Here is a 12,500-nt window from a genome sequence, read left to right on the forward strand (position 1 = left end):
AGAACCAATAATATGAATCCCTGCAGTCACGAAAGCTTCAAATCGAAACAAAAAAACCTCTTAAAAGTGACTTGCAATTACAACAGAAATCCAGGGGAAAAAAACAGCAAAATTTAAATAACAGATATAACAACATTATTTAAAGGGGGTGCAAAGCATAGGTAAAGGGGTGGACGTGTACACTTACAAAATGTACAAATATTAAAGATTCTATTATCGTCTTACCAGCTCAGCTGCGTCCCACTGAGCTTCAGAGCAATGGGCGATCTGCTGCTCAGCTGCTGCTCGACATCCGGAAGTGCCGCAGGCCACGCTTCTGATTGGTCACCTCCCTCCCCCAACCTCATGAATATTCATGAGACGGGCGATGGAGGAGCGTGACTTTCGCCGAGCGTTTATCCAATCAGCTGCGAGGATTACGACGGCCCACAGTGATTTGGCGTGGCTTCGGCCAGTAATCCAATCATCTCTTCTGCTCCTTGTTTTTATTAAATGAATATTCATGAGGCGGACGATAGAGGGCGTGTCTTCTCCTGGGGCTCTTATCCAATCAGCTGCGAGGATTATGACATCCCACTGGAAACGGGCGTGGCTTCAGCCAGTCGTTATACAATCAGCTCTTCCCTCGTGAAATAAATTAATATTCATGAGACAGATGATAGAAGGGCGTGTCTTCTGCAGGGTCTTAGCCAATCAGCTCGTGCTCCCTCGGTAATTAAATTAATGTTTACGAGTCGGACGATAGGGATGCGTGCTTTAAGTGGAGCCTCTTATCCAATCAGCTGCGAGGATTACGACAGCCCATCGCGTCAACGGGCGTGGCTTCGGCCGGTTCTTAACCAATCACAGCTCCTGCTCCCTCTGTAATCAAATGAATATTCATGAGGCGGGCGATAGACGTGGAGCCTCTTATCCAATCAGCTACAAGGATTATGACAGCCCACCGTGAACATGGAACTGTGGCTTCGGCTAATTGTTATCCAATCACCTCCGCTTCCACCTCATTAATATTCATGAGACGGACGATAGAAGGCGTGCCTTCTGTGGGGCTCTTATCCAATCAGCTGCGAGGATTATGACAGCCCACCGTGAACATGGAACTGTGGCTTCGGCTAATTGTTATCCAATCACCTCCGCTTCCACCTCATTAATATTCATGAGACGAACGATAGAAGGCGTGCCTTCTGTGGGGCTCTTATCCAATCAGCTGCGAGGATTATGACAGCCCACAATGACCATGGGCGTGGCTTCGGTCGGTTCTCATCCAATCGCGGGTTCGACCCCGACCCTGACGATGCCTGCTGCTGCATATTTGTAGTCTGCGTGTCTTTAGTCACTTGATTCTTTCGGTTAAAGTCACGTAGGTATAAAATAAAACAAATTAAATCACGACGTTTCGATTGCAACACAAGCAAATCATCATCATCAGCAGGTTGGGAAAACCACAGCAGGAAAATTTCAGCAAAAAAAAAATATCATCTCGCAAGAAAATTTCAGCAAGAAAAATTATTGCAGGAAAATTTCAGCAAAAAAAAAATGTTCTTGCTGTGGTTTGTCCCACCTGATGAGGGTCGCTTGTGTTGCAATCGAGACGTCGTGATTTACTTCAAATCGAGATCGTCGGCGCGTCCCTTCTCTCAGTCTCCACGTTTCAGTTGTTTTTTTTTCCAGTCTCGTTCATTTGGTATAATCCCGTGAAGCCATTCGCCTCTTGATTTGGGTGCAACCGCAACAAACAAAAAAAACACAAACACGAACAAGAAAAACATCTTCAAGTGACTACTGCGCGCAAAACAGAAAAATCCAGGAAAAAAAAACACAGCAAAAGTCATATTCTTAGTTTTTTTTCGGTAAAGTCACGTTGAAGAGAAACAACAAAATAACAAAATATATATAAAACAATAAAAAATTCTCACGACGTTTCGACCATAACTCAAACGGTCATCATCATGCAAACCGACACACCTGATGATGACCGTTTGAGTTATGGTCGAAACGTCGTGAGAATTTTTTATTGTTTTATATATATTTTGTTATTTTGTTGTTTCTCTTCAACGTGACTTTACCGAAAAAACTAAGAATATGAATTACTGCAGTCACGAAAGCTTTAAATCAAAATTTACAGCAAAAGTCTTTCAGAAAAATCACCGAATTTCAACGCTGTGTGCAAAAAAAATCCCAGTGGGACGCAAGTCAAGCAACAACAACAACAACCATAAGACAATTCAGATTAAAGTTATCAGGCTAGCTCTGTACTACAACAAACTAAATATGGCCAAGCCAAAAAAACTTTTCGAAATCACCAAAATAAGGCGATATAAGCAATGTAACAACTGTGACCATAGGAACTGCGATTCAAATAAAAAAATAAAGGATATATACATGCAGTCCCCGACTTGCGACGGTCTCCGACTCGCGACGATCCCCGACTTGCGGTGGCCCCGCTCCGCGACGGTCCCCGACTTGCGACGGTCCCCGACTTGCGACATTCCCCAACTTGCGACGGCCCCCGACTTGCGCCGGTCCCCGACTTGCGACGGTCCCAGACTTGCGACGGTCCCAGACTTGCGACGGTTCCCGACTTGCGACGGCCCCCAACTTACGGCGGTCCCCGACTTGCGACGCCCCGACTTGCGACGGTCCCCGATTTACGACGGTCCCCGGCTTGCGGGGGTCCCCGACTTGCGACGGTCCCCCGACTTACACCCTTCCCCGACTTGCGACGGTCCCCGACTTACGGCTTCCCCGACTTAGGCTTTCCCCGACTTGCAACGGTTCCCGACTTGCGACGGTCCCCAACTTACGACGGTCCCCGACTTACAAAGATCCCCGACTTGCACCGGTCCCCAACCTACGACGCCCCCCGACTTGCGACGGTCCCCGACTTGCGGCGGTCCCCAACTTGCGACGGCCCCCGACTTGCGGCGGCCCCCAACTTGCAGTGGTCCCCGACTTGCGTCGGTCCCCAACCTACGACGGTTCCCGACTTGCGACGGTTCCCGACTTGCGACGATCCCCGACTTGCGACATTCCCCAACTTGCGACGGCCCCCGACTTGCGCCGGTCCCCGACTTGCGACGGTCCCAGACTTGCGACGGTCCCAGACTTGCGACGGTTCCCGACTTGCGACGGCCCCCAACTTACGGCGGTCCCCGACTTGCGACGCCCCCGACTTGCGACGGTCCCCGATTTACGACGGTCCCCGGCTTGCGGGGGTCCCCGACTTGCGACGGTCCCCCGACTTACACCCTTCCCCGACTTGCGACGGTCCCCGACTTACGGCTTCCCCGACTTAGGCTTTCCCCGACTTGCAACGGTTCCCGACTTGCGACGGTCCCCAACTTACGACGGTCCCCGACTTACAAAGATCCCCGACTTGCACCGGTCCCCAACCTACGACGCCCCCCGACTTGCGACGGTCCCCGACTTGCGGCGGTCCCCAACTTGCGACGGCCCCCGACTTGCGGCGGCCCCCAACTTGCAGTGGTCCCCGACTTGCGTCGGTCCCCAACCTACGACGGTTCCCGACTTGCGACGGTTCCCGACTTGCGACGGCCCCCGACTTGCGGCGGTCCCCGACTTACGGCAGTCCCCGACTTGCGTCTGGCCCCCGACTTACGATGGTCCCCGACTTGCGATGGCCCCCGACTTACAATGGTCACCGACTTGCGATGGTCCCCGACTTGCGATGGTCCCCGACTTACGACATTTCGATCTTACTGTAGTGTTCGATTTCACTCGGACAACTTCTGTCTTTCTCCGAACACCGCCTTATTTACAACTCAGCATGTCCTCCACATTCCACAGTATCCATGTCGCCACAGCTCGCTCGCCACGCTTCACTCGACTCGCTCGCCACCTTTGTCTCTCCACTCCACACGATCACTTCGCTTGCTGCGCCGCTAACTTCTTGTCTCCGCTATCACCGTCGCTATGCTCACTCCACTGCTAACTGCTTCGTCTCCGCTCTCCGCTGTCACCGTCACTATGCTCACTCCACTGCTAACTGCTTCGTCTCTGTTCACCGCTATCACCGCCGCTATGTTCTCTCCACTGCTACCTTCTTCGTCTCTTATTCTTAGTTCTTTCGGTGAAGTCACGTTGAAGGGAAACAACAAAATAATAAAATATATATAAAACAATAAAATTATATATATTTTATTATTTTGTTGTTTCCCTTCAACGTGACTTTACCGAAAGAACTAAGAATATGAATTACTGCAGTCACGAAAGCTTTAAATCAAAATTCTGCGTCTCTGTTCACCGCTATCACCGTCACTGTGCTCACTCCACTGCTGGCTGTTCTCGTCTTCAGCTCCGCATTCGCTACTCTCTCTCCACCGCTAACTACTTCGTCTTTGTTCCAAGCTCCGTCTCCAACTCCGTCTCCCTTCCACTCTGTCTTCCAAACTCTGTCTCTCCAACTCTGTCTCTCAAACTCTCCGCACTTCAATTCCTCCTGTTGACTCCAAGCTCTCCAAACTCCAACTCCCCCGCTGCAATTGCCGACCCCCCAATTTATCCCCGCTCTCATTACGCCCCAATTAATTAGTCCGCGTCCCAACGGCACCCCGCGTGATCCGTACACCTGTTTCTCGCCAGACTTCCAGACGCCTCTCCGGCCCCGGCAACAGCACCAACCAATCACAGCCGTCCTTGGCTCTCCCAGCTTAATTGCCCCAACATAACCTGCACTGTATTTGCCTACGTTACAGGCTGACCCAACATAAACCGCACTGTCTCTGTTTCCATGCAATACGCACCTTTCTACTCCACTACATTACGATAGCGATATGACAAAATTGTCAAAATATATTTTTTTATTTCGCGCGGCAAACGCAGCAGCGTTACTGCGAGGTACGACACTGTAACTTTATCATCGCCATCCCCCTCTTCCGACAACTAAGCTAATGTAGCCATCAACAACCTAACATCGAATTTTGATTTAAAGCTTTCGTGACTGCAGGGATTCATATTCTTGTTTTTTTTTGGTAAAGTCACCACCACGTAGAAGGGAAACAATAAAATAATAAAAATATAAAACAATACAATTCTCACGACTTTTCGACTGCAACACAAGCAATCATCATCAGGTGTGAAAACCACAGCAAGAATTTTTTTTTAAAAATGTGGCGTTTTTTTAACGTTCGCACCATGGAGAGCGATTTGGCAGCTTGTTCAAATGGACGAGTCCATCTATGTTCGGAAAAGAGGAGGGGGGAGACGAAAATAATGGATGCAGACTGATAGACTCCCACAGATACCCATAGACTCACACATAGACCCGTATACTCGCAAAGAGACCCACACAGACACCCATAATCTCACACAGAGACCCAGCCTCACACGGAGACCCTAGACTCACACAGACCCATAGACTCCCACATAGACCCATAGACTCCCACACAAACCCATAGACTCGCACAGAGACCCGTAGAGGTAGGTACATAGATATGCATAGAGACTCGTAGAGACCCACAGAGACGCATAAACTAAACTAAAAAACTAAACTATGTTTATTTTACCAGGGTGTAAGGCCCCATTGAGCTGTTTCGACCTGGCCATCACAAATGACAGCTCAACAAAGTAACGGCTTAATCATCATCATCATCATCCCGTGAGAACTGACAGCAGCAGCCAAATAACTACAAACGCCAGTGATGTTGATCCTGAATGTGGACGGGGAAAAAAAAACACACACACAGTGCCCACCACGGGGAGACAGAGAGAAGGGACGCGCAGTCGATCTTGATTTGAAGTTTTAGTGACTGCAGGGATCCATACCCTTTGGTTATTTTGGTAAAGTCACGTAGATATAAAATAAAATAAATCACGACGTTTCGATTGCAACACAAGCAATCATCATCAGGTGGGAAAACCACAGCAAGAATATTTTTTTTGCTGAAATTTCCTTGCAAGAAAATGTCTTGCTGAAATTTTCTTGCTGTGGTTTTCCCAACCTGCTGATGATGATTTGCTTGTGTTGTAATCGAAACATTGTGATTTGTTTTATTTTATACCTACGTAACTTTAGCCGAAAGAATCAAGTTAGTAAAGACACGCAGACTACAAATATGCAGCAGCAGGCATCGTCAGGGTCAGGGTCGAACCCGCGATTGGATGAGAACCGACCGAAGCCACGCCAATGGTCATTGTGGGCTGTCATAATCCTCGCAGCTGATTGGATAAGAATCCCAGGAGAAGACACGCCCTCTATCGTCCGCCTCATGAATATTAATTTTAATAAACAAGGAGCAGAAGATCCTCATACTCTTTGGTTATTTCGGTAAAGTCACGTAGGCATAAAATAAAGTAAATTAAATCACGACGTTTAGATTGCAACACAAGCAATCGTCATCAGGTGGGAAAACCACAGCAAGAAACAATTGCTGAAGTGAGCAAAAGGGCCGCTGTGACAAGAGTATATATAGGTAAGAGAGGGGGGAGGAGCAAGAGGGGTGAGATAGAGAGGGGGGTGTGGCTAAGGGGGAGGGGAGTGCTGCAAAAACGTTTAGAGGACAAGCAGACAAAAGGCCGGGGAGGGGGGAGGGAAGTGGGCGGGGCTGGGAGTAGGGAGCTGAAGCAACAGGAGATGTGGATATGAAGGCAACACCATAAAGCAGTTAAGGTTTTACCTGGTTAATAACATCCTTCCAATGATTGCTCAATTTGTATCCATCTTCTCGGTTGAAGGTGTGTCTATGTTTGTATATCTGGATGGCTTCATGAACAAACCTTTGATAGTAGCCTGAAGGTTTGCAGATTACCTTGGTCTCGGGGAAAAAAACAATATCATGAGAGCCCACAGCGTTATAGCAATGGGCATCTATTAGTTCTGCCGTGTATCAGATCTGACTTGTCCTCGCGTTCCCCCACTCCCAGCCCCGCCCACTTCCCTCCCCCCCCGACATTTTTTTGCTCGTCCTTGAAACGTTTTCGCAGTACTCCCCTCCCCCTACCCCACTTTCTATCTCCCCCCCCCCCTTGCTCCTCCCCCCTCTCTTACCTATATACCAGGGGTCGGGAACCTTTTTGACTAAGAGAGCCATGAAAGCAAAAAATTTGGAAATTTATTTCAGTGAGAGCCATATAATATATTTTAAAAGTGAATTCAACTAAATGTCAGTATAATAAGCCTCTGAATTTATTCTTTTAAATAATGTTGTTATAACACTCACCATTAATGCGACTTCTGGTGCTGCATGGATTTGCTGATGTCTTTGTAGTCGGGTTGGTACTTGGTGAGGTTAAGCTTCATGCAAGCGTTGAGGCTTTCATCCGTTAAACGTGATCGTAGGTTGGACTTGATGTTTTTAAGATGTGAGAATGACTGCTCACATGCATACGTAGATCCAAACATGGTCAATACAGCAATACTCACACGCTGCAGTGTGTGGTATGTGACAGGAAGCGCGTTCCAAGTTTTGAGAATCAGCTGGTCTTCGGGTTGGAGTTTTTTCATTTCTGTCCACATGTGCTTGCTCGCCAACTCCGCTTTCTGTCGTGTGATTCTTTCCAAATCTTCATTCAGTGACTTGAACTTATTCACCCACATGTCTGAGGCCTTCAGGTCAGCCACTTCTGCTTCAAAATCTCTGACGGAGACACCAGGGATGTAATTCAGGTCGGCTGTGTTCAGTGAACCCTCGTTTGGATGGGTGATGAACTTAAAAAGACGAGTGTGCTCACGAAATTCTCCAAAGCGTGCTTTGAAGGACTGTAGGAGACTGGATGTGCAGCCAGCTAGCTGGTGGAGATCAAGGTTTTGAATGGGCTCACTTGCTGTGCATGCATCTTTAAATTGGCTCAGTTTTTCAAAATGAAGTAAACGACCTGTTTCAAGATCCGTGATGAAAAGCTCCAGCTTGTTTTCAAAAGCAAATACAGCTTGTTGAAGGGATAACACTGTATTTCCAATGCCTTGCATTTTCACGTTGAGCTGGTTCAGATGTTTAGTCAGATCTACGAGATAGTAAAACTTGAGGAGCCACTCGGTGTCGGCTAGCTCAGGATGCCCGACGCCTTTCATTTCAAGGAAAGTCCGGATTTCGTTCAGGCAAGCCGCAAAACGGCTAAGCACCTTCCCTCTTGACAACCAACGCACATTGCTGTGCAAAAGCAGACCAGGATAGTTATTTACAACTTCATCCAGCAGTGTTTTAAACTGGCGATCATTTAAGGCTCGGGCAACAATAAAGTTGATCACACGAATGACCAGCGACATCACTTCGCCAAACTGCCTGTCACACATCTGAGCACAAAGTGCCTCCTGGTGTATAATGCAATGGAAACTTAGGATGGGTCTATTTTCATGTTCACGGAGAAGCGCCACAAATCCTTTGTTTTTCCCCACCATACACGGAGCACCATCAGTACACACTGAGAGAAGTTTATCCATAGGTAGACTTTTTTCTTGAGCAAACTCCATGAAAGACTTGAATAAATCCTCACCTCTTGTGGACCCTTTTAATGGCAGAACAGCAAGACTTTCTTCGCGCAGTGTGTCACCAACAGCATATCTTGCAATCACGCTGAACTGCGACAAATGGCTCACGTCTGTTGACTCATCCAAAGCCAGAGAAAAGAACGGCGCTGCATTTATGTCCTTCACTTGCGTTTCCTCCACTTTGTTTGCCATCACGATGGTACGATCATGAACAGTTCTTGCCGACAGAGGCATGTCTTGTATCCGTTTGATTATCTTGTCTTTGTTCGGAAGATCATCAAAAAGTTCATTGGCTACATCCAGCATGAACGTTTTAGCATACTCGCCATCTGTGAATGGTTTTCCGTTCCTCACTATTGCTAAAGAACCAGCAAAGCTAGCCGAATTATAGTCACCTTGCCGGGTCCATACGCGGAGTTGCTGCTGGCTAGCTTGCACCCTGCTCAGAAGCTCTTGGCACGCTTTCTTTCTGCTGTCTCCCGCAGGGTATTTTGATGCAAAGGTAGCGTGGCGCGTGTCGAAGTGCCGCTTTACATTCGACCGTTTCAACGATGTAATTTTGTCATTGCAAATTAGACACACCGCAGAACCCGCTCTCTCCACAAAGGCGAATTCTTCGGTTCATTCGTCCTGAAATGTACGATACTCGTCGTCTTTTTTTCTTTTCGCCATCTTCTTCGTCGAAGGGTTAGCTTTGAGCTAATGACCGAGCAGACGCAGTCTCAGACTGATTCAAAAGGGGGCGTTTACCTGTTTTACCCAGCAACGGCAAACGTAGGCCAGTATCATCCAATTAAAATAATGGACAATTGCTCCTGCAGCCCTGAACAGGACATGCGCAGTGAAAAATCGATGGATGGATTAAAACAAGTGAGAATATTTTGTTTTATCTGCGAGCCATATGCAATCATCAAAAGAGCCACATCTGGCTCGCGAGCCATAGGTTCCCGACCCCTGCTATATACAGTGAGGGGAAAAAGTATTTGATCCCCTGCTGATTTTGTACGTTTGCCCACTGACAAAGAAATGATCAGTCTATAATTTTAATGGTAGGTTTATTTGAACAGTGAGAGACAGAATAACAACAAAAAAGATCCAGAAAAACGCATGTCAAAAATGTTATAAATTGATTTTCATTTTAATGAGGGAAATAAGTATTTGACCCCCTCTCAATCATAAAGATTTCTGGCTCCCAGGTGTCCTTTATAAAGGTAACGAGCTGAGATTAGGTGCACACTCTTAAAGGGAGTGTTCCTAATCTCAGCTTGTTACCTGTATAAAAGACACCTGTCCACAGAAGTAATCAATCAATCAGATTCCAAACTCTCCACCATGGCCAAGACAAAAGAGCTCTCCAAGGATGTCAGGGACAAGATTGTAGATCCACACAAGGCTGGAATGGGCTACAAGATCATTGCCAAGCAGCTTGGTGAGAAGGTGACAACAGTTGGTGCGATTATTCGCAAATGGAAGAAACACAAAAGAACTGTCAATCTCCCTAGGTCTGGGGCGCCATGCAAGATCTCACCTCGTGGAGTTGTAATGATCATGAGAACGGTGAGGAATCAGCCCAGAACTACACGGGAGGATCTTGTCAATGATCTCAAGGCAGCTGGGACTATAGTCACCAATAAAACAATTGGTGACACACTACGCCGTGAAGGACTGAAATCCTGCAGCGCCCACAAGGTCCCCCTGCTCAAGAAAGCACATATACATGCCCGTCTGAAGTTTGCCAATGAACAGCTGAATGATTCAGAGGACAACTGGGTGAAAGTGTTGTGGTCAGATGAGACCAAAATGAAGCTCTTTGGCATCAACTCAACTCGCCGTGTTTGGAGGAGGAGGAATGCTGCCTATGACCCCAAGAACAGCATTCCCACCGTCAAACATGGAGGTGGAAACTTAATGCTTTGGGGGTGTTTTTCTGCTAAGGGGACAGGACAACTTCACCGCATCAAAGGGACGATGGACGGGGCCATGTACCGTCAAATCTTGGGTGAGAACCTCCTTCCCTCAGCCAGGGCATTGAAAATGGGTCGTGGATGGGTATTCCAGCATTACAATGACCCAAAACACACGGCCAAGGCAACAAAGGAGTGGCTCAAGAAGAAGCACATTAAGGTCCTGGAGTGGCCTAGCCAGTCTCCAGTAATCCCATGGAAAATATGTGGAGGGAGCTGAAGGTTCGAGTTGCCAAACGTCAGCCTCAAAACCTTAATGACTTGGAGAAGATCTGCAAAGAGGAGTGGGACAAAATCCCTCCTGAGATGTGTGCAAACCTGGTGGCCAACTACAAGAAACGTCTGACCTCTGTGATTCCCAACAAGCGGTTTGCCACCAAGTACTAAGTCATGTTTTGCAGAGGGGTCAAATACTTATTTTCCTTATTAAAATGAAAATCAATTTATAACGTTTTTGACATGCGTTTTTCTGGATTTTGTTGTTTTTATTCTGTCTCTCACTGTTCAAATAAACCTACCATTAAAATTATAGATTGATCATTTCTTTGTCAGTGGGCAAAAGTACAAAATCAGCAGGGGATCAAATAATGTTTTCTCTCACTGTAGCCTCTTGTTTCAGCAGCCCTTTTTCCCACTTCAGCAATGTTTCTTGCTGTGGTTGTCCCGCTTGATGACGGACGCTTGTGTTGCGCCCGAAACGTCGTGATTTAATTTATTTTATTTTATACCTACGTGACTTTACCGAAAGAACCAAAGAGTATGGATCTCTGCAGTCACGAAAACTTCAAATCTAGAAGGAGCAGAAGAGATGATTGTATTACTGGCCGAAGCCACGCCCATTCACTGTCTGCCGTCATAATCCTCGCAGCTGATTGTATAAAAGCCCCACAGAAGGCACGCCCCTCCATCGGCCGTCTCATGAATATTCATGAGGTTGGGGGAGGGAGAATCAGCAGCGTGGCCTGGGACACGTCTGGGTGTATAGCAACAGCTGAGCAGCAGATCGCCCATTGCTCTAAAGCTCAGTGGGACCCCCTGAACTGGTAAGACGATAAACAATCTTAAATATTTGTACATTTTATAAGTTTTTGTATATGTAGGTTATGAAAATTTTGATGAAAATAATAAAAATTTAATTAATTTTGGAAAAGTGCGTAATTATCCGAAATTATGTTAATTGATGTACTTATGCGCATAAATGATGCTACTTCGAGAGATAACCATATTAAATTATGCGAGTGTGCGTGTTTATGCTGATGCAAGCTGCTATGATAATTAGGCCCCGCCTCGCTGACGAGGGTCGGATTTTCAATCGGGATCATGATGTAAGTATGCCAGAGTAACCTCCGCTTCGTTGTTTAATTTCGTATTAACGCTCGGCAATACAATTATTCTCGCTTTAACATTTACTGAGTGTGTTAGTGTGTTTATGTTAGGTCTCCAGATTCAGATCTCAACGCAGGATACAGCTCTTATGCATGAAATTTCGGAAGGAACACAACCACTTCTGCGTTAATCAATTTTATTTTCTAACTAAACTTTAACTCTAGAAGATTCAACTCTCAGCTTGGAATTATCAATACAGTACCAACACAGTACCACGATTGCGTTGTTTCACTTCGACGACGGCACATGTGATTAATTCCACCGTGTAATGCGAGCTCAGTTGGTGAGAGAGAGTCGTTAAAAACATGCATACGCTATTCTAAACAAAAACCTTAACTTTATAATATGCAAATTCGTATACTTGAAAATTGCCCACACAGTACCGCCTTCATTCATAGATCCATAAGCAACCTTCAAGGCAATTCTTATCACGTTGTTTCACTTTGGGTATCAGAGCAATTAATTCTTATGCAGTGTAATACGAGCACGTGCGGCAATTATGAACGAAAGGTCCTTAGAATTATGCGACGATATTCATACGAAAAGGCAATCAAAACAGGTATTATTCCCAAAGGCACAAATATATCAATAGATCCATCGGCAAGATTATATGATTACAGAAATGGCTTGGAGTGAGGGTGTGCGATGGGGTGCACGCTATCCCCTGAGATCCTTATCTTGGGCCAACTTTTAATGAATTGTGG

General features: G+C 46.5%; 1 protein-coding gene across 2 annotated transcripts in view; it reads right to left on the reverse strand.

The window, feature by feature from the left end:
* ACAT2 (acetyl-CoA acetyltransferase 2) overlaps positions 1–362 on the reverse strand; it is a 33,146-nt gene extending 32,784 nt beyond the window's left edge. For both annotated transcript variants that reach the window (XM_076054390.1, XM_076054389.1), the window contains exon 1: positions 226–362. In XM_076054390.1, the coding sequence (XP_075910505.1) occupies positions 226–347 (122 nt within the window). In that variant the 5' untranslated portion in view covers positions 348–362. The remainder of the gene's footprint in view (positions 1–225) is intronic.
* Between the last annotated feature and the right edge of the window lie 12,138 nt (positions 363–12,500).

This window comes from Petromyzon marinus, chromosome 66 (assembly GCF_048934315.1).
Source record: "Petromyzon marinus isolate PM22_M1 ecotype Great Lakes invasive population chromosome 66, UKy_Petmar_22M1.pri1.0, whole genome shotgun sequence".
Lineage (NCBI taxonomy): Eukaryota > Metazoa > Chordata > Hyperoartia > Petromyzontiformes > Petromyzontidae > Petromyzon > Petromyzon marinus.